Raw genomic sequence first — 26,538 nt, forward strand, 5'->3', positions numbered from 1 at the left:
ATTTGTACATGTGGATCCAAACACGCATAGAGACACTGACACATTCTGGCTACAGTGAACTTCCTGCTCTGATTGAATCAGCTTTAACAATTCATCTAACAAAAGAGCTATTAACCCAGACTGCCACTGCCAGTTCATTAAGTTAACACCTACAGGAAATGAATAAAGCAGCTGAGCTGAAACAATAGGCACACACTGCAGGAGCCAGTCCATTTACAGCAGCTACTTGGGAATGAGCTAACCAGCTGAGATTATTTACCCACTGCTTCAACACAGCTGACAGTTGATTAAGATGTACATAAATACATAAGGAGTACATTGTATTACAAGGACCCAACACAGGCTGTAAAAGGCCGTCATCTTGCCATTTTCATCAGGTGCAAGTACGACTGTTCCCACCCCTCCCACCCTGCCGAGGTAGAGCTTACATTTAGAAAGATCAGTGCGATTTTGACAGGAAACAGCACCTTAAGTTTTCTGCTTAAGTATGACACCTACAGTTTAAGTTCTTATCTGAGGGAATTACTTAAGTGTGTTGCACAGAATCTCTTAAAAGGTTTCCTTAGTTAAGGGAAAAAAGCTAAGGCATTTGCAGCAGTGAAAGAGATTTTACAATGGTAAAGTTTTACTGTTTCCACAGAGACAGTTGATTTGCTGCCATTAGCACTAAACCTGAGCAATCATTGAGTTGCAGAAAGTAGAGGGATACAACTCTAGATAGTCAAACAAATCATAAACTGACTGCTGGTTTTTTCCTTACTTTGGTCGGTTTTACTTATTTTAATGCACTTGTTTTCTTTATTTCAGTTGTTGTTTGTGCAGCACTTTGTTCAGCTCAAGCTGTGACTTGACTTGATGGATTGGCTCCCTGTAAAATCCCGGAGCTCATGCTGCCCTGTTTACATAACCTGCTCCCACAACGCAGGCTTACTTTTGGTTCCTAGAGCCGAGGTCGGCAAATAAGGTTTTTTTTCTGCATTGCATTAGATGGCACCCAGAACATAATGAAAGTCTAACTAAAGAAATTGATAAAAATTCAACTGGAATTTTCTTTCTTACTGTTCACATATTATACATCACATTTTATACTGAGCTGGTGTTTTTTTTTTTTTTTTTTTATGTCCGCCATTTCAGAGATCTGTCGAGCAAACAACAGAACATTTGGGGAACTTCATGTCAGAACTTTATTCACAATAAAAGTTCATAATAAACAAAATTCTTGCGCTTTTCTTTTGTAGGCAAAATGGCTAAAGAGCAAGTGGTTCTCTGCAGGTATGTCTGCCTCTGCAGCTGGAGAGACACGTTTGTAGATACAAGGTTTTTCTTGCCACTGTCGCCAAGTGTTTACTCACTGATGGTTGCTCCATATGAAAAGTACCCTGATATAACTTTTGTTAAGATTCGTCACTATATAAATAACTTTGACTTGATCTGGCTGGACTGTGTGCTGATGTTTTCTAATCCAGCTGCAGGAAGACGTCATACTAGGTGATCTTCTTCATCGGAACGTGTTTATAGAAAACAGGTGCTCTAATATCTACAACATCCACTTTTGTGAAGCGCTGCTCGGGTCAACAGCAGCAGGAGTAAACATTAGCACTAAACTACTGCTTGCATGCTTCAGCTATTTTGGGCAAGACATCATTAGCTTCAGGATTTGCTGAGTGAGTTTTCACCACAGTGCTGTTGAGTCATGAAGCAAGTCTTTGTCTCACAAATGCTTGTTCATTCACTACCAAAAGAGGACAGTTCCATGTATTTGAGCATCAGGTCCTCAGGGGCGTCGTAGTTGGGGGGAAAAGTGGGACTGAGTACCAAGGGGGGCCCTCAAAAAGCCTGGGATGAAAAGTTGTTTTTTGTTTGCAGTTTTTTATTTCTAAATAATTAATGTCATACGTATCTTTAAATTGGCTGAATAAAACGTTTGAGTGACTGAACTGTGCATCTAAAAAATATAGTGGAGGCTCACCATCACCCTTTACAGAAGGCGCAAAATGGTTTAGTCCACCCCTGCATGAGGATTCCCCAAAACAGCAACACAGCTCATCGCAAGTTGAGTGACTGCTAATGCTGGAGTGCTAATTTGCACCAGGACAGTCATGTCTTTGCCCAAGAAAGGGAAATCTGGGTCAGAAAGAAAAGAAAGGAAGGAAAGAGAAAAAAAAGCAAGCTGAGGGAAAACAACTCCTAACTGCTTTCTTTCAAAAGAAAGGTGAGCACAGCAGTTTCAGAATGGTTTAACTTAATATCAGCAGTTGTTTAGATTGAAGGCAGTCAGCGAGGAATCTAGCTTGGAGCATAACAGCATTGTATAGCATGAATTAATCAATGTCATTAATTAATCGGCATTATACCTACAATGTCATATGACATTATATCTATCAAATAAATAAAATACCTAGCAAAGCTTAACATCATGAAACACATGGCCCTTAGTTTCAGAAACAGCCTCAGAGTGGAGCAGCGACAGGTGAGACAAGGTGAGCTCATATAGTGACATATCACAGATTGTTATTACTTGTTTAAATGTGGTATGAACAGTTCATTAGGCACGATCCTAATAACCACTACAGATCCATGTGTACAATTGTCTGCCCAATCATTTGTAAAAAATGTTTTTAAAAATGCTTGAGATATATGGGTGAAGAGAGGAAGGGGCCCACAGAGACTGCTGAGGGCCCAGGGTTTCGTGCTACACCCCTGCATGTCCTCATGATGGATTATTTCCATGAGTGGAAAAAATAAATATTTGGATGATTTAAGTGCAAATATATTGTGGGTATTTTTGACCTGAGAAAGCTTACATTTTAAAAGACAATTCAAATTATATAAAAACATAATTATTCATTCGGTAGCTTGTTTAAATACCCATATATGCATGTTTTTATGAGGATTATGATGAATGAAAATCCATCTTTGTCTTTACATACAAGTAAGATGAACTGGCTCAGAAAATGATTTTACTTTTTTTGTTTACTGAGAATCTGGGTTCAAATCCAAACCATGTCCTTCTGCTGTCATCCCCTCTCTCTCTCTCTCTCTCTCTCTCCCCCTGCCTTTCCTGTCTGTCTCTCTCACTGCACCTTTAGGAATAAAGGCAAAGACATAACTTTGTGAAAACTTTGTGAAAACTCACTTTGTGCCTAAGAAATCAGCTTCATTTTATCATAAAATCCACTGGATAAAGTCTCCTTGTTTTACTGAAACTATATTAAAATTTCAAAATTATCTTAAATAATTGATTTATTATTTCACAGTGACACATGGCAGCTTTTCATTAAAACAATTCAGGAGTGATTCAGGGTCGAGAGAACGTACACACCCACGCACGCACGCACGCACGCACGCACACACACGCACACACACACACACACACACAGACTGTACTCCACTGGTCGGACCACATAAGAAGCCAATTAATAAGCAAACCAACCGCATGCTAGAAACTCTCTTTAACCAAAGATGTACTCTGGAGACCAGTAAGACACACACAGACACACAGACACACACACACACACACACACACACACACAGACACACACACACACACACACACACACACACACACACTAGGGATGTACATGATTAGTTGACTAAATGATTAAATGTTGCTACTCTCAGTAGTTGGCACCAGAAATACTAGTCGGTTAAACTAATTATAAATATTTGATTAATGTACAAGCTGGGCTAATTAACTGCTAACTGCATCTATGACGTGAAACAGACATCCGCCACTAGCTGGGGCTGCCCCCCCCCCCTCTTGTAAACAAACAGGTGGAAGGTGGGACAGATGACAGCGCGGTTTGGCAGAATTTTGATGTAGAAATTGAAAATAAGTTCTATATAACCACCCGACTGGAGCAACGTGTGACCTTCAGCACAGACATGTGATCCTGCAAGGTTAGAATGCTGCTGGTGCTAGCGTTGCTAACTTTAACCACACTAGGAAACCAGTATGACGAGCAGTGTTTCCCATTAATTAAGTAATTTGTCCCACCACAGTTTCACAATGAACTGAAAATGTTTTCACACTCCTCATAACATAAAAGTTATCAAACATAATGATTTGTGTTATCATGTTATTGTAAATCTTTTCACATTGATTCACTCAGCTCCTCCTTTCCCCTTACTCTCTTTCTCGCAAACACACTGACAACAGGCAGATGTGTCATAGTCACCAACAGTGAATCATACTAGGTCACTAGGCCTTAATGTAGTCCAGATTTAGAACAGCTGGTTGTTCTTGGGTTATCCTATTGGCTTTCCCTCTCTGTAACAGCTCCTGCTCCAAACTGTGTGTCTGAATTCAGATAAACTGTTGCTGCAGTTTCAGTCCCCCTCCTTGCTGCTGTTCGCTCACAGGACCTCTGCTCCCAGATTTCTGCTCTGGACCCGTAATGACCCTGTCAAAATTCCCCAACCAACAGAATGTCAACCAATGAAATCGTCACTGCCTCATGGCGGTTGCCTTCACTTTACTGCTTTGCCTAGCTTCCATCATGGATGTATTATAAGAACTGGATACAGCGCCATCGCTCTGCCTTGCAATTTTCCCCAGTGGCCACTCACGGTATTGCAGCAAAAAATCCCCTGTGGCCCAAAAAGCATTTGTCCCATAGACCACAATAGTAAAAGAGCCGCCTGTAAAACTGTTGACAGGACACCTCCGGTCCAAACACAGTCAATTATTAATATTTGTATTGTATATTTTTAAACGACGGACTTTTAATATTCATAAGAAGCCCACAAAAAGCCCCAAAAAGTTTTTTTTTTCTGGATGACGTCACCGCTGTGTACGTGCACGCGGTCGAGCTGTGTCTCGGGAACGACGATGTTTGCTGGGTTGATGCAAATGCCGTACGGATGTACAAACGTTAGTTGGAAAACTGAATTAATGACATAAAGGTGAGTCTTTGTTTTCACACATCAAGATATTTAGATTTTGTGACTCTGTGTGGCAGTTATTGGTCACTTGTCAGCCTTTGTTCTCAAACGTAATTGTTTTTTAATCTATATATTAGCCGAAATATTAGCTGCGTAATGACTGGATTCACTGATATGACACTGTACCCAATTTTAATTTGGTAAGTCATTTACCTGACAGGTGATCTTTTCTGTGATCTGTGTGCCCGCAGTCTCTCATCCTAACCGTCCATGACGTCCTCATCATCGTCTCTCTTACTCCCTACATCGTCATTATGTATTCAGTATACTGTATGCTAAATGTTCAATGGCATTCATTATTGTTTAAATTAAATCTTTTTTTAAGAATCCTTTTGATTTATTTTATCTTATTCAAATCAAATGTCTGGGACATTAATGTAGGCTACTTCATGAAAATATCTGGGTTCTGTGACAGCTATATGAAATAACAGTGGCTTAATTAATACATTTAAATACGAGTAAAACGGAAAAGGCTTTGGTGGATCAAAGTGTTAAAACAGATCATCATGGACAAAATCTCAGTGTAAACAATGACCAAAATCAACACGTTTAATTTGATATGCTCCACTATAAATAAGTAGTAGGACTATAAGAATACGTAAGACGTGCTATATGAATATGCTCCAATATAAATAGCAAGAAAGTAAAGCCCTCGTGATAATTTTATTTGAAAAGTTGTAATATCTGTCACATGCAGTAACAATTTCTAATAAGAATGCTAAAAAAAAAAACAGGTAAAACTAAATATTTTTGTCCGATTATGATTTACTGTGTTGAATCCAAAGTGATTTTAAGCTCTAAAGCTTTTAACTGAATGACTCGTTTTCCCTTTAACATCACAATTAACTGTCAACACGAACTATCCGTGATATCAACGATCGTAGGTTTAACACCTTCTTACACTAGTGTATATGTTTCATCTTCTGTGACCTACTTCACCCTCCATACAAACAATCAAACAAACAAACACACACACACACACACACACAAACACACACACACACCACAGTTGACATTACATGAACTTAAATAACCAGGCTGCTCAGAGAAACCTGGTAACACAGATAATCCGACAAAGCATTTACATGAACTCCAGTAACCTGGTTATTGTAAATCCACATATACATGCAGCACCTTGGTTAATCGTGTTTCTCCTCTACCTCCACTTTATTCTAGAATCACTTCAGGTGTAAACTGTGTTGGTCCTGAGGTCCTGACTTTATCTGGGGTCTGTATGTGTGTGTAGAGCAGAGCAGGCTGTGAGGGCTGAGCTTCTACGCGTTACTTACACGTTAATTTCAGTTTAAATATGTGGCCATGTCGCCTTGTGTAATGGTCTCTCCTTGCATGCAGTTCCTCAGGAGGTACGTTCCCTGTCTGCTCTGTTTTGTCATGCACACGTGTAAAAAGCCGATTGGAAACACAGGGAGATCAAGCTGAGAAAATAGGTTCCACTAATCCCCAACTACAATTACAGTCACAAGGTTTCTTGTTTACATGAGTGTTGCTATGATTAATATTTAGTTTAACATGGTATTCTCTCTTAAAAAGTGAAAAAAAAAAAATTAAGATCAGGCCTTGTGCCCCGCCCACCACCACCTGCTGGCTCCAGGTGGACAGGTGAAAGAGCAGAGAGCATCAAGATGGTGAGAGGAGGAAACATCAGAGAGACTCAGCCACATGTTTGAGCCTCAGTCAGACCCAGACTCAGATGAGGAGTCTGAGACCAGAACCAGAGACTAGCAGACGGATCAGAACGGTTAGCACAGTTAAACTTGTATTTGTTTATGTTGTTTGTTAGCTTGTAACTGGCAGTGGCTGACACAGTGTTAGCAGTTGTGCTAATGCTAACTCTCTCTCTGTACTGACAAGGTTTCAGGTTTATTTAGCCCCGCCCCCCATCCCCAACAGTTGACAGGATTGGTTCCTTAGGTTTGTGACGTATGAATCCCTGGCTGTCTGAATCTATTTTTATGAGACTGTCATTGGTTCACTGCAGTTTAAGGTGGAAACACTCAGTCATGGTGTTGTGTATTATATAAAAACATCATATGAATGTTTACAAGGTGAAACACTGGATTTTCATCAGAGGGGGGTCTTTAAGATATCAGATTACTGGAGAAAGTCAACTGTAACACACACACACACACACACACACACACACACACACACACACACACACAGGCAGAAGTGTGTGTGATGTTTCATCCAGCACCCACAGGTGTATTTCTGGAGGTTGAGCCATGGATCAGACCTTATGTGTTCTGAACGCTTTCATATAACAGAGTCCATATTTGAACAGATAACAGTGAGTATTGATGAAGAGTGTGCTTACAGTTTTGCTGAGGTAACCAGTGGAGATATTCCTGCACTGTTTGTCCTCAGAGTGGCAGCATCCTCCACATCTGTAGACGGACACACAGGGTGGTTTATAGAAGATGTTGGTGGGAGCTCCAAACTCCCTGCCCACGTCGATACACACTTCCCTGGGCATGCACTGAGTCTTCCTCCACTCTGACTCTATACCTGCACACACACAGAAAGTCAGGCCTCCACCACAGCCATGCAACAGATCAGGTTCTCTTTCTATACACTTGGATGGCAACACACAAAGGCAGAAAGACACATATACAAATATATTCTGATGTTGCCAGGTATGAACTGTGGGAACTTTGGCCAGATCTGAGGTCATTACCAAACCTCGAGTGCATCAAAGTGGAACCAGTGCGATCGCCCGCGACTGATGTCAGCAGTAATAGATTCTTCCTAATATATCAAGTTCCCATGTAATATCCTTTAGTGGTATAGGCAAAAAAAAACGGCAAAAAAATCTAAAATAAATCAAAGTGAATAAAAATTATTTGAAACAAAAAAAACACCTCAAGGATAAACTTACAATGGAACTATAAAAAAGTGCTCAGGATTTCTCTTTTGCTGCTTTGTTTCACTGCTGAAATTTTAGTCCATGCCCTTGTACTATGTAGACGCCACCTTGCTCTCACCTTGAGTAGAAATTGTGATGAAACAACCAGTTTCAATCAGCTCTCACACATGAACCACCCTTTTTCTTCAGATAGTTAAAGGCACCAGTGTGGCCCACAGCTCAAAGGGCGTTTCAGTACACAACCAAAGTTTATATAGGTCACCCAACATCAAGTTCGATTTGGCGCCATCGCAGTGAAGCTTCAGTTTCCAAGGCCCCACTGCCGCTCCCTAGTGATAGGACTCCATACATGGGAAACGAGGCCACGGAGGACGCACGGACCGTCAAGGGTCGTCTGCTGTTGACCATCAGGAGCCTGATGTCAGTGAGTGCTGACTTCTTTAGCTCTTCTTCCATATCTGCCAACACTCCCATTTTTCCTGGCAGTCTCCACTATCTCTTTATACTGAAGGTGAGACAGAGGTAGTACAAAGATGTGGACTAACTCACTGTCCATCTGAATATGTATCACTTATAGAATATATAAAATATGAAATACACAGCATCCTGAAACACCCGACCACACGAGAGGCTGGTGTCAGAACTGAGACTGAAAGTTCAGCAGTGAAACTGAAAAACATGGCAGCAACAGAGAATCCACGAGAAAACTGGACTTTTGTAGCTTTTTATTAACCTTTTCTTAGAAAACTGCAATTACTTAAAGAGCTTAGTACAAGCATTTAAAGTGGAACATCTTCAGATTCACTGATGATGGACACTAAGGACATGAAACTACATGTGTGGGACAAAAACACTGCACAGAAGTAAACGCTTTGCTTACAGACAGCTGCACTGATGCAAAATGTAGTTGTAAAGTATCTTCAAAATTCATGTTAAATTGTATTAGAGCGTTTCATGGTGATGCACTTTCCTTATATTGTTTTAGCTCAGTTTAAGACATAATAGTCAATCATACACTGTATTTACTCCACATGTTTCTTTCTATTCAAAACAGGAACAGTGATTATCTCAGACAACTACATCACATTTACCAAATGAGTCTGACAGCAAAGAAACACACTGAGCTTGATGTGAACTAACAAGATAATATGATGCATGTGGTTCTCAGAGTCTGGGAGAAATAAGTTGCAGAGTATGGAGCTCTAAGTGGTGTAGAAACATTTTGTGACAATAAATCAAACTGTATAATCTGAAAGACCAGTTTTCATTAGCTAACTCAGTGCTGTTATGCTGACCTCCCCCTATCTTTATGTATAAAAGTGTAAACATACTTTTCAAGATGTCCAAGTTGAGGTAGGCAGCAGCGAATGTTGGCTCCTCTGAATCTGCCAGCGGCCTCAGACGGCGAGGCTGCGGCCGTTGCGAGAGCTTGGAGGCGGAGGAGGCAGCGGCGGCCGAGAGTTTGGACCTGCACTTCAGAGCGCTCCAGTATGAGGGATAGATAAGACTCATCAGTTCGTCTACGCTGGAGGCTGAACGCAGCTTCTGCTCCATGTCTGGCTTTGGTGGAGAATCCTGGAGGAAAAGAGAGACACCGTCACTGAAGATATCCAACTGACCGGCTAAGAAACATGCTGCAGTGCCCTGCTCAGTGCACGTGGTGCTCCTGTGTGGCGTTTTGATGTCAGACTCATGGTGCACAGGTGGGAAGACAGTGTAAAGTTCAGCACACCTGTGACTGACAATAATAATAATATTCACTGCCAAAAAACAGTGTGACTGGGATCAGAACTGCAGGGCAAACAGGATCACAGTGTGTGCACTGACTCTAAGTCATCCAGTCGGACTGAGCGACGCTCTTCAGTGTTTCAACCCCACGGATAAATGGACATATTGATAGATCACCACTTCTGCAGATTTGAGGATGTTGATTCTGTTCTACCTTTAGTTCACTGATACGGTCATCCAGATACTGTATATGATACTATACATATGAAAGCTTCATTTTATAAACAAGTGAGGATTAGTGTTGATTTTTCCTGTTATTTTGAGATCTAGTCTTAGTCCTGAGATCAAATGTCCGTGTTAGTTTTAGTCATATCTGGTCGACCTCATCCCTTTTATCTGAGTCTTTTGAGAGTTTTTAAAAAATAGGCCCATAGCTGTCTGTGCAGCAGGTTATTGTGACCTGTAGTTCTGTTTTGTTGCTAGGCAACATCTAGTGGTCGTGGTAATTATGACAAAGTCCACGTCAGGAGGAGGTTGGGACACAGGAGAGCAGTGTTCGATTCCCATGTGAAACTAGCTGTTTTTATTGTAACCATGACAACAAAGACCATGTAATGTTGAGGAAGTACTTATTTTAACCCAAATCACCATCTTTTCTCCTAAGAAAGCCATGATCTTTATTAGAGTGATCATGGCGACAGTCCGTGTAGTTATTACTGTAAGCATGAAAAGCAAGGTGTGGTACGCCTGCCGCTGTAGGGGCGTACCTATGACCTATATGGTTGGAAGAGAAAATCTGGAAATGTTTAGTCGACAAAAATATTTAATCTTTTTTTAATCTTCACATTTGTTCACAAAAATGTTGCAAATATTTTATTTTGTAGTTTCAGTCAAACTGTTTTCAAATAAGATTCACCCAAGACCTGGTTAATTATAAGTTACTTGTTTAAAGGGAGTGAATAACGAATGAATAATGCTGGGCTCTGGTCACTTATTAACTTGTATAATTTATCTACAACGGGATGAGGAGTGTAAAACCTTAATGATGTAGTTATGGAGCTTCCTGCTGACATGATTACTATTGTATAATGTGAAGACAACTGGAGAACTCACACACACCTGAGGGACACCTGTGCTGTTCAATGTGGGCTCACAGGTGACACTGTTTACTCTGACTGTTCAGCTTTAACATAGATTTAGAAATGTATCTCCTGGAGGAGCAGAGAGTCTGAAAACAGGAGCTGTGTGAGAGGCTGACACTGCTGTGGTACATGGTGATACACAGGTTTTATGGGTAATTTCCCTACACACTTCTGCAAGTTATTTTATCCTAAGTTGTATTGCTAACAATTATTGACAATGATGACATGATCAGTTCCAATCAAAGTGCTTGTGGGTAAAAACCAAAATCAAAAATCATATCTCAGTATTTTTTAAGTGTTGAGTTGTGAGTTGTAAGATGTTGGAAACACTTTTATAAAATAAAACTCAAAGACAGGGTTTCCTTCCCTTTTTTAAAATATACAGCTGCAGAACATGAAAATGATACAAAACAAATAACCTATATTAAATGAAAATAGGCCGATCTCTGAGAGCAATAGAGTACAATTACAGGATTTCCTCTTCTGCTTAACAAAATACACAGCTGTGCAAATAACAATAAAAAAGGCAACACGACTGCTCATCTGAGCTTTTAAAATAACTGACCCACTGTTTTTCTGTTACAATACTTACATTTTGACTATAAGGTTTATATCTAGGAATGGGAATCGAGAACAAGTTGAGGAGGAGCTTGAATGTTTGCAGCGACTGGGCATCGTTGAGCCAGTCCAGTTTTAAAGGTGGGCGGCTCCCATTGTCCCCATGTTAAAGGAGGACAAGACAGCAAGGATTTGTGGGGATTATAAACTGACGGTGAACCAAGACTCCAAGTCGGCAGAGTACCCATTTTCGCGGGTGGAGGACCTCTTGGTGACCCTCGCTGGGGGGAAGCATTTCACAAAACTTGACATTAGCCACGCCCACCTACAACTGCTCCTTAACGAAGATTCAAAGGAGTACGTTTCCATCAACACTTATAAGGGCCTTTTCAAATACAACCGAGTGGCATCGAGCCCTGCCATTTTCCAAATGGACACTTTGTTGCAGGGGATTCCACATGTGGCCGTGTGTCTGGATGATATTTTGGTCACAGAGGCCACGGAGGAGGAGCATCTGGCTAACCTGGAACAGGTGCTCAGGATGCTCTCATAGGCGGGGCTGTGATGAAGTGGGGTAAGTGTGTTCAGGGCTCAGAGTGTGACCTACCTGGGGCACAGAATCACAGCTGGGGGGCTCTGCCTGGTGGAAGACAGAGTGAGGGCCATTAAGGAGGCCCCAAGCCCCAAAAGCCTCCATGAACTCAGATCATTTTTGAGCATGGTCAATTAGTATGGCAAGTTTCTTCTTGACCTCTCAAAGGTTTTGGCCCCACTGTACAAGCTGCTTTGCAATGACACTAAGTGGGAGTAGGATATGGAGAAGGAGACAGCTTTTAAGGATGTCAAAGAGGTCCTCCACTCAGCAAAGCTGCTGGTTCACTTTGACCCTGCCAAAGACTGTCATAGGACAGAGTTATGTCTGCCCCAACCACCCAACCCATTGGTTTTGCTTCAAGGATCCTGACTGCAGTGGAGAAGGGTTACTCTCAGTTAGACAAAGAAGGTCACCAATACCTCAATGGCAGACCATTTCCAATTGTCACAGACCATAAACCACTGTTGAACCTTTTCAGTGAGACCAAATGCATTCCACCGCTAACCTCAGCCAGGTTACAGCGCTGGGCTCTCACATTGTTAGCCTACCAGTACACTATACTGCACACGGCGGGTAAGGATAATACAAACGCTGACGCTCTGAGTCAACTGCTGTTGCCGGAGACCCTGTCTGCAACAGAGTGGCATTCATCATATCAGGACGGCCCCTTTCCGCCCAGCCAATTGACGGAGCGGGCTGTGCAGACTGTGAATGACAGGCGATTCCCTGAGCATGAGGCTTTCATGTTTCTTGTGCAAATACCGCCTCACGCCGCAGACAACGGCTGCACGCACCTCAGCTGAGATGCTGATGGGATGCAGACCCAAGTATGGAGGCATCAATCACCCAAATATGTTGTTAAACTGAAGGATGGACGTGTTTTCTGCAGGCATCAGGCTCAGAGATGGACAACTCCACAGAGAGGCTGTGGCGAGACAGTCCACTGTGGGAGAGTTTCCCCCAGCAACAGTGCTGAGTTGTTGGTGCCCCCTGATGAGGTGGGACCTCCTCATGCCCCCAACACCGGCCTCTCCCAAACCACCCTCACCTGTGGTGCCTTCTGAGTCACCACAGGTGCCGTGCCGGTCGCAGCACACTCGCAAACCTCCAGACAAACTGAATATTGGATTGGACAGTCTGTTGAATGGGGGAATGTGACTTATTGTTCACATGTTGCATTAGTGGTTGTGATGCTGTTTAAGTTTAATGTTGAGGTGCAGGCAAGTCTCCACTGTTATTGGGGGGGGGGGGGCTTTGTAATTGGACAGCATTAAAACGTGATAATGTGTAGTGTGTGTTAACCCTGACCCTGATGTGTTAACATACGGGTAAAGTACACTGTTTATACAGAGTTGACGTGTTCATGAGTTTTCAAGGAGTGAACAAGAGCACCTCCAGTGACTCCGGCTCAGGTGTGTATGTGTGACCCAGGTCGGCCATCTGCCCTGCAGCGTGCTGGATGCTCAAGTCCGTATGTGAATGTATTAATCGTGCAGGTTCAATATGAAGCCAATTGAACGATAGTACATGTCACATGCTTCTTTTTCAAGGTACAAGTTACCACATTTACTATGACAGGTAATTGTTGTCTTTAAATTTCTATCAGACACTGAGCCCACAACAAAACCAAAAGTCTAAAGCCACAGACCAGGACCAGACTCGGCTAAAACGTACACGTAGCCTCAGAGATCCATGTAAATGAGTGTCAAGTATTAATGAACCTGGCAGCTCTATTATTGTCCAGCGTTTCGTTTCAGCTCACAATTCACCTAATTCTTCTTTTCTGACAAATGTATGGGTCGTGTCTATGAATGTTATCTCACTTCCTGTCCTTCAGTACAATTAGATATATGCCATTGTACTATTTATAATAAACAAGCACTTTAACGTCCACACAATCTGTCTGCAAGCAACAATGTGACTGTTCACTGCCGGCAAGGCCATCTCTCTCTCACACACACACACACACACACACACACACACACACATGCTCACACACACACACTGCTGAAACAGACAGAGTGAAACAGTCCATTGTATTTTACTGCCTCTGTAACTGTTTACAGTCACTGCAGAGATAACACACACAACACTCAATTTTCTACTTGAAACATCTTATTTATTTATGAGTCTGTTTGTGTGTGTGTGTGTGCGTTTCTATATGTATATCCATGTTTTGTGTTTGTGCTTCTTTTTTTTACATGTACACGTCCTGTCTGGGTTTCCTCAATGTGTGTGTGTGTGTGTGTATGTGTTTGTCTTTCTGTGTGTGTCCTGTCGCAGTTTCCCCTGATTCTGTGTTTCTGCTTGTGTTTTCACAAATGCACACCCACACACACACACACACGCACACACACACACTGTCCCTTCACATGGGAACAAGCCTTTTCTCTGCCGTCACATCGGCTCAAAGAAACTAAAAGGAACAATTGAGAATACAGCCGTTCTAAATCAGACACCTGACAGAGGAACTACCAGCTTCCTGCAGACTGAGGCTCCATGGACATGAATGAATGACAGCACTTTACCAGTGGAGCGACCACATGTACCAGGTGTTCCTCCTGTTCGAAGTTTGAAGGTTTCAAATTGTCTAGAACCTCAACAGCACTGAACCCGCCGGATGAATCAAAATATTTTCATATAGTTGGCAGTGCATTAAGGTGGTATCAGCCTTTTAAGTTCAAACACAGCAGGAGCTGAATTGCAGCAGTACGGTGTAAAATTTAAGACTCATGTCCAAACAAACTTGAGATGCTCATTCTGTACCAAGTCACGCTGCTGTAGCTGCTGTAGCTGCTTCTCTGCTTTACAACAACCAGGATCTACATTACAGCACTGTGCACTGTACTGCACTGCACTTCTTACAGAAGCACTGAAAGGCAAGCACATTTTTTATTTATTTATGTTTTGCCAGGATCATTTTCTAAGTTTTTGTTTTTTTTCATCTTTGAAAACAAGCCCTTTTTTGGGGGGAAGAAAAGCTATTGGTATTTAATGAGTAACTTGATGAAAGACCAACATTGTCAGGTTCGTGTGCTCACCATTCATTCATTCATTCATTCATTCATTCATTCAAACCTTTATTTATACAGGAAATGTCACTGAGTGCAAGCTCACTTTTTCCAGGACAGCCTGAACATGATACAAATATACAAAACAAGAAACAATAATCCACAAATGTAAAAACATTAATGACAAATACAGTGTCCATACTGTCAAAGATCATTGGTCGTGAGCTGTAGTGATAATTGATGATGATGAAACAGTATAAGATGAAACAGTATAAAAGGTGAAACAGTATAAAAATTTAATATCACCATTATAGTGACAAAAATGATTATGGTTATCAGTACTATCATGGTGTTGTTAAAATGTGCTGAAAATGTTCAAAATGTAATAAGACACAACCTGAAATAATTTCACCAAGTGAATATTTGCATTTAAACATCAAAATAAAAACATGTCCAACACATCTGTGTGACAGATGAGGACAAGGAACAAGTAGCAGCGATGGGTCTGCCTGCTGCATTCCCAAAAGCAAATGCACTTTTATAATCATCATCATTATTATTGTTATTATTATTATTATTATTATTATTTTCCGAGCTGTGACATCTTTCAGAGCACAGACAGTGTAAATACACCTGTCCCTTTGTCCAGCACGGGGCTGTTAAATCAGTTTTAAAAACACACAATCACAGATGGAAGCGCCTCACACGGAGGCTCCGACACCGACAGGAGCGCCAATCCAGTTTTATCCAGTTTTCACACCGGCTAGCAGCTCACTGTTTATCCGTCTGTGTGTGTGCTCTGTAAGTGCATGTGATAACATCACTCCAAACAAAAAGGCGAACTCGTCTGACAGTGTTAAAGGAGTCAATCACCTTTTTTTGGCGGGTTTACCCAAGTTTAAATAAAGGCTTATACTTGCTAACTTTGGTGTAGAAAATAGCGGGAAAAATCTCTGGAGCAGCGCTGTCACTTTCTTCTTCATGTTAAAACTGACACAAAACTAACCCACGTTGCTCCCAGACACGTGTCTGGGAGACTGTTGCTGGCTGATGCCGTACAGAGTTAAATTAACTACATTAATTAATCAAGGTTAAATTGATAATTATAATTTCAACAATAATAGTAACCATTTCATCTCTAGTTACTCATGTTGATCAGATGTTTCTATCTTAACAGATCACAGTCAGTAGATGGGTTTCATATCAGTTTAGATCCTGTGTTTGGTGAGCTTTGGTGTCACGCTCAGCGCTGCCTCGGTCCAGCTTTAGTCCTCACCAGCACTTGATTGCCAGCTTTCCCATGAGCTTTAACAACTTGAACCAAATGTGCAAACTCATCACAGATCAGTCAAACCACACAGATTATGTAGAAAAGCATTCTTAGACAATAACCTGCAATAATAACAAGTTGCAGGTGACAAGCTGGAAAAAGCAGCAGACAGCAACAGGTTGGAAAAAAATGTAAACACAAAGGTGTCGGATGAAAAGCCAGACAGCAGCTGCACACGTGTCAGACAGCCCAGAAACCAGAGAACAACCTTCTACTGCTGGATATAGCAGCTGAGACTCATCCAGTCCTTCTGGGGATCCATGTCTCCAGTTCGGTGAGATTTTTATTCTCACAGGATCCAGGTACTGAACATCCAAAGAGTTCCGGGTCTCTGCTGTGTAGCTTTTCTTTTGTTTTTTGGAAGATTTGTTATTGCTCACAAATCCAAACTCTTACTCTTTAAAAATACACTCATTAGTGAATTAGTATTGTTTATAAGTTTACTGTGTTCAGATTGCTTTAAATATCTGAATGGTCTCAAAGACTAATGAGTGAAGAGACCTCATTTATCTCATTACTATGGTTAATCTTCACTATTTCAAATACCTACCTCAAGTTCATTTAGGTAAAACAGGAAGAGAAATATCCAAATGTAAAATATTTTTTGCAAAAAAAATGAAAATCCACTTCCTCAATTCTATCAATTTTAGGACCATTACTTTTTAATGTGTACATGTTATCCCATCTCTTTCCACAGTGATGCTGATCACACTCAGCTCTATGTGGCCATGTCTCCTGACTCACTTGTTACATGTATTTTAGATGTTAAGTTCGGGATGTCGCGGATATTTTACAGCTCAACCAGTATAAAACAGAAGTACCGAGGATTGGTTCAAAGGCTCAGAGAATCTGGCCTCTAAATTAAATACACAACGACTCAACCCAATCCAAGACTCAAGAAATCTAGGAGTGTATTTTGACTTAAAGCTCATATGTGAGGTGTCACAAAAACTCCAAAGTGAAGTAATTTCTCTGTCTGAGCAAGACTGATGCTCGCTTTCAGCTGGACTACTGCAGAAGAATACAATCAATCAGTTACAATTAATTCTGTTGCTGGAGTGCTGGCTTAGGAGAGCACAATTACGCCTCAAACTTTAAAGTCTTTACACTGGTTTCCTGTTATAGAGCTCTACATGGTCTTGCACTAGAGTATCTATCAGAAATGAAACTTGGCGAAAGTTCAGTCAGGACACCTTCTAAGTCACAAGTACTTTTGTCGCTCTCTCAAAGATCCACCAGCTTTTTCTCATCTTCATCCAATCACAACCTGACACGGTGGCCTTCAGCCAATCACTTGTAAGCTGTCAGACTTTAAAACGATTTTCTCTCCATGCTGTCACTCAGCTGTCATTCAGCACCGTGATCATTCTGGGACCCACCTCCACCCCTTCACCTCCACAACCATGAACTCCAGACCATCTCCAATCAAACCATCCAATCAGAAGTTTCCCTCTCATGAAGACGTTCCATCCTCCAGCTCCATTCCTCTTCACCTCCACCAGTGTTGAGGCTCCAGGGGAAGATTACTCTAATTGGAAGGACCTTAAACCTATGGTTCGTTTCCATGGTGATCCAGTTCTGGCTGGGGTCTAAGCGCCAAAGTCTGCTCCTTCTGTTCTCAATAAATTTCATTTTACTTAAATTTCTCATACTGTTTTTCCTTTATTAGTCTCTCCTGATTGAAATACTTTTGGTTTATGAGCCAGATTGAGTCTGGTTCTTCTCTTTTAGCTGTTTCCCGAAGCAGAACAAAAACAACTGGTGATGCTGCTTGATTTTCAGCCATGACACTCCAAACTGCAGGAACTGCCTTCCAGGATCTTTTTAATTTAAGGTAAACACAAGAAACTTGTGCTACAGAAAATGGACCAGACTCAGTGAATAGCTCCCTAAGCTTAACATGTCCTATGATAACTATTAATTTAGCTATACAGACTAATGAGCAGTGATAACTAACATGTCTTTGGGGTCATCAGGTGGGAACCTCCTTTCACCAGTGTTTCGTCTAGTTGGTCCCACGACACCTCCAGGAGGCTAGACAGTGATCACTGGCGTCCCAGAGTCACTCCCCTAATGCCAGCCATCACTGCTCCTCACACCACCACTATTTTCTTTATCTTGCCTATGCTACCACAAACAACACCATCATCAACTCTGACAAAACACACTAACAGATTCAGCAGACAAACTCCCCTAAATAGTTGGAGAAAGTGGCGGCCATTTTGAATGAGGGAGGTAGAGTGAGAGAAGCTGAAAATATTTTTTGGGCTCTTTTGGTTCGCATTAGTCTCTGAATACATGTTGTCAGTCACTTCTAAAGCACTTTGAATTGCATTGGATTTGTTTGAAAGGTGCTATCTGAATAAAGTTTGATTGATTGATTGATTGATTGATTGATTGATTGATCGATTGATCGATCGATTGATTGGACAAGTGGTCAAACACAACTGAGCAATTTCTGTGCGCTGATTAAGTCTCTGGAGATTTGGTTGAAATCTCTTTTGTCATAATGACATATGACACATATTTCCCAAGAAAATTATGCACCAAATGTCTTCGGTTGTTTATACAAAAACTTAATTTGACTCTAAAAAGACTCGAATTTTGAAGACCAGATTTTTATGAAATACAGCTGACATTGTCTCACACTCCTGGAGACTGTGTCCTCATGGTGACCATACCTAAACTGGCAACTTGTATTGTGTTTGAAAAACATTCCTTCTCTCAGCTGGTGCCAGTGAAACATTTCTAGAGAAGAAGTGTTCGACTGAGAACAGATGGTGAAACACAAGAAAAAGACCTGTCAGACACTCACACACACATCAGAGAGGAAATCCAACATGGCCGTCAAGACATTATAAAAACCATGTAGGACATGTCACAAAATACATGTAATGTTTTATATGCAGCCATCACACAAACATCTATGATCTTGTGCACTGATGTTGTTATTCTAACTCAAGCTCCTTAGAGATACAGTATATTATATTATATTATATTATATTATATTATATTATATTATATTATATCATATTATATTATATTATATTATATTATATTATATTATATTATATTATATTATATCATGTTATATTATATTATATTATATTATATCATGTTATATTATATTATATTATATTATATTATATTATATTATATTATATTATATTCATAAGCTTGTCCAAATGACTATACAACAGCTAGTTCAGAGCAAGTAATTTGATTGGACAAGAGTCATTCCATGATATAGAGTACATCGGCACTAGTACTTTTAACTACATGTATCACAGGTGTTCTATTAACCATTAATCAGCGTTACATTAACAGCAGTTATCTCTCTTAGATTATAACAAACAAATATGAAAATATTTCCAGAAATAACATTTTAATTAAATGACGTCTGGTCATCAGAAAAGGATGAAGGGAAGAAGCCTGGATACTTCAGCACACTCCTCCAGGTGCAGTGTACCAGTGCAGAACTGTGTATAAAAGAAATATCACACTCAAGGCTGTGCTGAACTTCAGTACATCACGAACTTGTGTGTGATATTGCTTAAATGACCCTAAAGAGGGAGCAATAAATCCAGGTCAAATCAAGATGCCGTATTTGTAACTGTGGCGCACAGAGTGAGGGCTGTGTAAATGACTTACCCTTTACCTAATGGGTAAACGGCCTTTACTCTAATGTTCATCAACACGTTAACTGAGAATATTGACAAATAAGATTGTTTTTCCAGCCATATACAATTTCCATGGCAAAGCCAATATTTATAATAAAATCTCAGTGCTGAGGTTTTAGAGGACGGCCCAGGTCTTCATGGGTTGAGTTATAGATACCTCTTGTTAAATCTTGAAGGACAGCACAGATGTTATTGAAGTGAACCTGCTGATAGCTAATAGATAACAGCTCTGTGCTGATTCCTTTCTTTGAATTTGCTTATTTATATTCCCAGAAATAGCCAGTAGTTATTTGGAATGTAAAAACAGATGTTGTTGTTCAGTAACAGAGAAACAAACATAGTGATCCGTACCCTTGTAGATACAGATGATGTTCCCTGAGCCTTCAGGTTTGATACCCATGAATATACTGACATGTGTTGTATGCTGAGACGTGTGTGTGTGTTTAGTCCGTAACCATACAAACCTCCAGCTTGGTGGTCTCAGCACGGATCAGTAGTTAGTGTTTTGCTTCGCTCTGTGTGTACTGGAGTTTCATCATGGCTCTGTTTGTTTAACAGTCAAGTGTTTGATCACGCGTTTGCACTGACACACACACACACACACACACACACACACACACACACACACACAGTTTATCCTGCCAGTATGTTACTGCAGCATGTTCCCCCAAACAACGACAACCACTGATGTCATTCACTGCTACATGAAATGTTTAGAGCACCGAACAGTTTCAGACTTTAAATGTCTCACAACAGTAAACAGTTAGTGACGCCGAGGATCCAGGCTGTCAGTCTGAACCTGTTATAGAGGCTGGAAATACTTTTTTATTTTATATGCATGGTCCCCACTACAGCACTAACACTGTTTCTGTTAATATACTGAGAATATTTGACTTTTCAATTCAGTCCTTTCATTCAGGCTGACACTGGGCTCATGTGCTTATTTCTGTTTGGGGTGGGGTAATGTTATTTTATTTTGCCCTAATCAATCCCTAACCTGAACAAATGCCCTAACCTCAACATTTCTAACACGCTAGCTGCAGCAGAGGTTGGTAAGAGCAGTTTTCCCTGTAAACTGAAGAAATATATCATTTAAATAATCTAACAGATTTTTTTTTCTGAACAACCTGCAGCTGTGTCTGTTTGCACACTTGTTGCCATTTAGTGGATATTTTTCATGTACATACTGTAGCTAGTTATGTAGGAATACAACATCCATCTTCTTGATCCCGCCTACAAAGTTGATTGATAGAACGTGGCAGAAAATAAGCAATAAGCACAACATGAGATGTGATCCAGAGATCTGGAGCCAGGCTTGTGTGCAGCATTAGAATAGAGAGCTGCAGGAATGATTCCTAAACCCCAGAAATCAGATGCATTTCAGCCCCTCTGGTTCTCTCGTCCTCATCAATGGGTTTTTACATCCAGTCATAGACTCAAACACTCACACATGTTCACAGATGTTCATGCACACACACTCACACACACACACACACACACACACGCAGTTTCAGTACAGGAGTATGGGTCATACTCACATACACACACACACACACATATATATGCCATGGCAACGACGTTGGTTTAAATTGCATTTAAATTTTAACGGCCTATTGATTCTTTTTTTTCTCTGAGTGTTAAACCAGCTGTTCACACACACACACACATGCAGGAAGAGAGAGCGAGATAACATCTGCAACTCTTTACAGAAATAGAAAAAATGTTTCATATGTAATATGGACGAGAGCAAGGTGCAGAGAAACACCAAGAGAGATGATAAAGAGCTGGAGAGATGTGAGACAGGGGATTAGATTAGATTAGATTAGATTAGATTAGATTAGATTAGATTAGATTAGTTTAGATTAGATTAGATTAGATTCGATTAGAGTTTTGTACATTGCTGTACAAAGGAACTGGATGAGTTTTGGCACTTGCTCTGATAGGGACCGGTGTAAATAAAGGTTCAGATGTCACATACAAACACAGAGGTACATAAAAGTGTAATGTCCCAGTGTTTCAGTTTTACAAATGTTGGACTCATCCAGCAGCCGAACACACTCGTGGTTTTCGATTCTTTTTTCGGACTCAGACAGATGGAGTGGGCTCAGGATGGGAGCTGGGGAGAGGATGAAGTGATGAATAAAGGCAATAATAAGGAGTAGAAAAAGGAGGGAAAGGGAGGATGACTATCCAGTTACATGAGCTTGGATTAATTTGATCAGTGTTTCAGTCCTGATGTGACAGATGTTACTTTCCATATTACCTATAAAAAAACATGGGACAAAACAGGGAGTGACAACGTCAGAGCCGACGCTAAATATCAGCTGACTCTAACAATACTGAAGTACAGCTCAGAAATTAAGATGGAATTAAAAGGGATGATTGAGAGTCAAGTCTACAGACCTGACCTCCCCCACCTGGTTCCCATCTACAATGATTAGAGATAATCACACACCCCCACGGGGTCATTGCAGTGGAGCAGGTTACTTTGTTAAGGTCAGATCATGTTTTAATGAGTGAGATATCCTCCACTGTATCACACAATTCTGTCACTCTTGCCAAGAATAAAACAGCCATGCATTAACAGAACATGCAGGAGGCTGCAGCAGAGGGGATGTTGCTGCAGGAACCAGTGAGGTGAGAGATCAACAAATCATTATTGGTCAGTCGTCAGTCAAATGAGTTTGTTTACATCAAATCAGCTTCAACTTGAGCCCTGTTTTTTTTCACATTTTGGAAAATGAAGTGAACTGAATGATCGATTTTAACTTCCTGTTTATTATGTAGTATTTGATGTACTGACAACTATCACTGATCGCTGACTGAGGAGCTTCGTGTTTCTCTGGTTTCTAATCAGATTTATGCAGGTTTATTTGCAGTGTTCTCATGTCTGTGAGTTCAGCTATGACTTAATCACTTAATCATAAATAATCTTATTGATCTGATTATTTTGGCTCACTTTGAGTGTTTTGATACAATATGTGAATAAATGTCACCAGTGATAAAAGACAGGAGGATCTCTCAGCTACTTGGATTTTGTCAAAGTGGCTCTCAGAGTACTGAGGGTTTTCTTTCTTGTATTTTCTTTTGAACCACCAAAGTTATAAGGAAGCCAAACAGACTACTCGTCTCCTCCTGTATGAATCTGCGGGATCATTTGAAATTTTCAGAGTGATATTTATAGATCACACATTTGGGACGAACACGAGTCTCCACACTCAGGCTGAGCTGAGAAATCACAGAAAATTCCTTCAAAATGATTGATAATTACACAGCACATTCTTCTGCAGACTCCAGGGGGTTGTGAAATATGTGCAACAGAGGTGGGGGGGGGGTGATACAGAATAAATAGAAACTGGAAGATGAAAGAGAAACTGCAGTGACTGGGTCAGGATAAAGGCTACAGAAAGGGAGAAAGAGCATTTACATTGTTCTATTCTTGGTCATCTTCACTATGAAGCAGTCAGAGTGATGGAGCAACAGAAGCCCACAGGGAGCGGCAGAGAGACATTGAGACAGACTTGGGGAGACAGAGAGAGATGCTGACACATGTCAGGTATTTCACCACATCCATCCATCTGCTTCTGAATTCAGGGTTGTCTACAGATTACACCAGGGTTGTAGCTTTCTGGTGCTTTCTGGCGAGCTACAGTGGCCAGAGACAAACCATGATCACTGAATTTAAAAGCATGAAATACGTCCTGAATCTGTTGCTGAATAACACAATATCTGTAAGTTTTCTCTACTGCTGAATGTGGTTTCATGCTGGGAGCAGGTGGCCATGATTGTTGCTTGACAAGAGCTTCAGCCATCTTTGTGTTTATAAGACAAGAGGTTGCAATTCATCCTCCGTCCTCTGCAGATTAGAGACTGTAGTGAGTCGCTATCGGAAAGTGACACGACAGGCCGGAGCTAGCTGGTTAGCATTCTAACATCAGTAGAAGAAAAGAAGTGATAAAGACAAGAGTTAACATTGGTGTTTGTTTCCACCTCTGGAGACAGCTGTAAAGGAATGAAGCATGATGCTGAACTCATTAGCTATATGGCAATAGCAAAACTTACAACTAGCTCCTTTAAACAAAGAAAAATAGGGTGTTCTCCTTCAACATGCCTATAGTGTAAGGTGCGTACCAAATCTTAGGTTGATGGACAAACTGATTGTGACTAACTGTTGGTGGACACAGTACTGACCATCACCAACAGGTTTCCAAGTTGCGTTATAAAACCACAGCCACAAAATGTCCACACTGAAAGCTCCCCACACTGGAAATGTACCCGAATGCCATGTCTCCATTTCCATTATCCTTATAGGGTTGCAGGGGGCCAATCCCAGCTGTCATCGGTTGAGGGCGGAGTGCACCCTGGACAGGTCGCCACTCTATCACAGGGCTGACATATAGAGACAAACAACCAGTTGGAGACACATTCACACCTACGGTCAATTTAAAGTCACCTATTAACCTAAACCTGCATGTCTTACCTGGAGAGAACCCACACAGACACAAGGAGAACTTGCAAACTCAACACAGAGAGGCATGAGCCGGCCGGCAGGTTCCAGCCCACACCCTTTTTATTGTAAGGCAACAAATATGTATTTTGACTCTATGATTACGTTTTGATAAGGCAAGACAGGGTAACCACAGGCTAGCAGGTAAGATGCTAACTGTTTTCTGCTGCAACACAACTTCTATGATGTATTGTTGTGTATGTATATATAATTGTCTAGAAGCTTAAAACCATATTTTGATGATATGATGGACAAGTAAGCAAGTACAAAAACAACAACACAAGTGCTGTATATAAAATGCCGGTGTCGTTCATATGGCTGTTGATTTGTCCACGTTTCCAGCTACAGGGTTAGAGTGCAATGAAAAACCCTACATGACACATGAGTGATTGCAAATCTTAAAATCTTTAGGAAAAAGGGAAACAACATTCAAGTTTGACACAGAGTCTACAAAAACTACAATGAGAGCTGCACTTTTCAAACAGCCTTATAATTTCAGATCCCTGGTATCTATCACACTGGAAATGAGTCACATATACTGTCCAGTAAATTGCTGGTAACAAGAAATATGACCAAATCAACCTTTAAGCAGTATGTTGTTTGTCTGAACCTTTAAGCACTCACTGTATTGCCATGTATGGTAAAAGCCTGTCAAGGTTTGCGAGGTAAGTTGGACCCAAATGCAGCCAACACATGGGAGACGGTGCAGACAGGTTTATTAACCACAGACATGAACAGATCGAGGACATACCCAGAGAACAACAGGACATGAACAAACCCTGAACTAAACAGACGAACCCACACAGACAAAGGGGAGCACAAAGACTATATAGACACAGGAGACAAGGTGATTGCACACAGGTGAAACACATTAGGGCGGGGCAGACAATCACTAAACAGAAACAAGACCAAGACAGGAAGCAAAAACACTGAGACACACAAGGAACCAAATTACAAAATAAAACAGGAAGTGCGAAAAGTCCCAAAACAAAACTAACAAAAAGTGTCTGCCATTGAAAAACATGACAAAGCCCTTTCATCTGCTGCTCCAGGCACAGGAGAACACCTCCACCTGGGCACTAGGTGTCTCTTTTCTGTTTTGGTTGTGTTTTGGAGGTGCTGAATCATCAGCTGCACGAGCTACACCTGGATCCAGTGTGCTCTTCGCTATAAATCTGGCTCATTCTGCTCCCTCTGGGGGAGATTCCCTCTCCCCTGGCCAGATGACAGCTGTGACTTTCTTTTTGTTATATAGTCTTTAGTCACATTGGGAGACTTAAATTCTTCTTTGTAAATAAATTCCTTTTGTTTAACTGCCACCTTTGAGCCACGCTGTGATAAATGAGGCTTGTCAGGGATATATAAAAAACTATTAATACTCACTAACACTGCTATTTTGAAAATCCCCAAAACAATGAAGTAAAAACTGTTCAGATATTGCAGGTCAGAAGAAAGCCAATGAAAACATGGAGGAAAGATTACAAAAAACTAAAAAAACTGAGGAACTGCTGGGAGACAAATGGCACACAACAGGGTTCACTGGAGAGACTGATGATGGATTTTTCCTCCACGAAGAAGCCAAATGTAGTAAGTCAAATGAGTCAGAGAAGATCTAGTTGGACCATGTACAAGCTTTGTCATGGATTCAATGTGCATATTGATGTGTTATGTACAGTATTTGTCAGAACTGAAACATGGGTTCTTCCAGGCCAGAGCTCATATTGATATTCTTTTTATAAGTCAAGCTAATGTGATTTATTCAGGTTTATGGACCTCAGACAGACAACCAGTGTAGTCCTGCAAAGCCCCACAAGCAGATGGTAGATATGACAGATTTAGACATTATTGTTGTCCCCAATATAACCACTTGATAATTACCAGTCATTTTCCTCTACAGACTGTGTGTTCAGTCTATGCTAGAGACTAGTGCTGTGAGGCTACTTTGGCTAGCATAACACAACTGAACTGTTTGCAGTCAAGTTGCATTTTAGGTAATGTAGGCCCCAGGGTTTGAAAAGGTAAAGAGAATACACAGACCTATAAAATAAACCCTACATTTCTGGTTCTGCTGCATTGATTGTGATGCTTTGAAAAAAAAGCATGGCAATGCTAAACTGGTTGAATATTCTTTAATGATGAATATACTGTTGCATCTGGCC

At 40.9% G+C, this 26,538-nt stretch overlaps 1 protein-coding gene across 1 annotated transcript in view; it reads right to left on the bottom strand.

Annotated features, from left to right (window-relative positions):
• vegfc (vascular endothelial growth factor c) overlaps nt 1-26,538 on the bottom strand; it is a 62,101-nt gene that overhangs the window by 31,405 nt on the left and 4,158 nt on the right. The window contains exons 2-3 of the mRNA XM_023397235.2: nt 9,160-9,403; nt 7,280-7,470 (exon numbers count right to left, since the gene is read on the bottom strand). Coding sequence (XP_023253003.1) covers nt 7,280-7,470; nt 9,160-9,403 — 435 coding nt within the window. The remainder of the gene's footprint in view (nt 1-7,279; nt 7,471-9,159; nt 9,404-26,538) is intronic.

The sequence above is a fragment of the Seriola lalandi genome, unplaced genomic scaffold (assembly GCF_002814215.2).
Source record: "Seriola lalandi dorsalis isolate HSWRI2012SDOR001 ecotype SW California unplaced genomic scaffold, Sedor1 jcf7180002055006, whole genome shotgun sequence".
Classification (NCBI taxonomy): domain Eukaryota; kingdom Metazoa; phylum Chordata; class Actinopteri; order Carangiformes; family Carangidae; genus Seriola; species Seriola lalandi.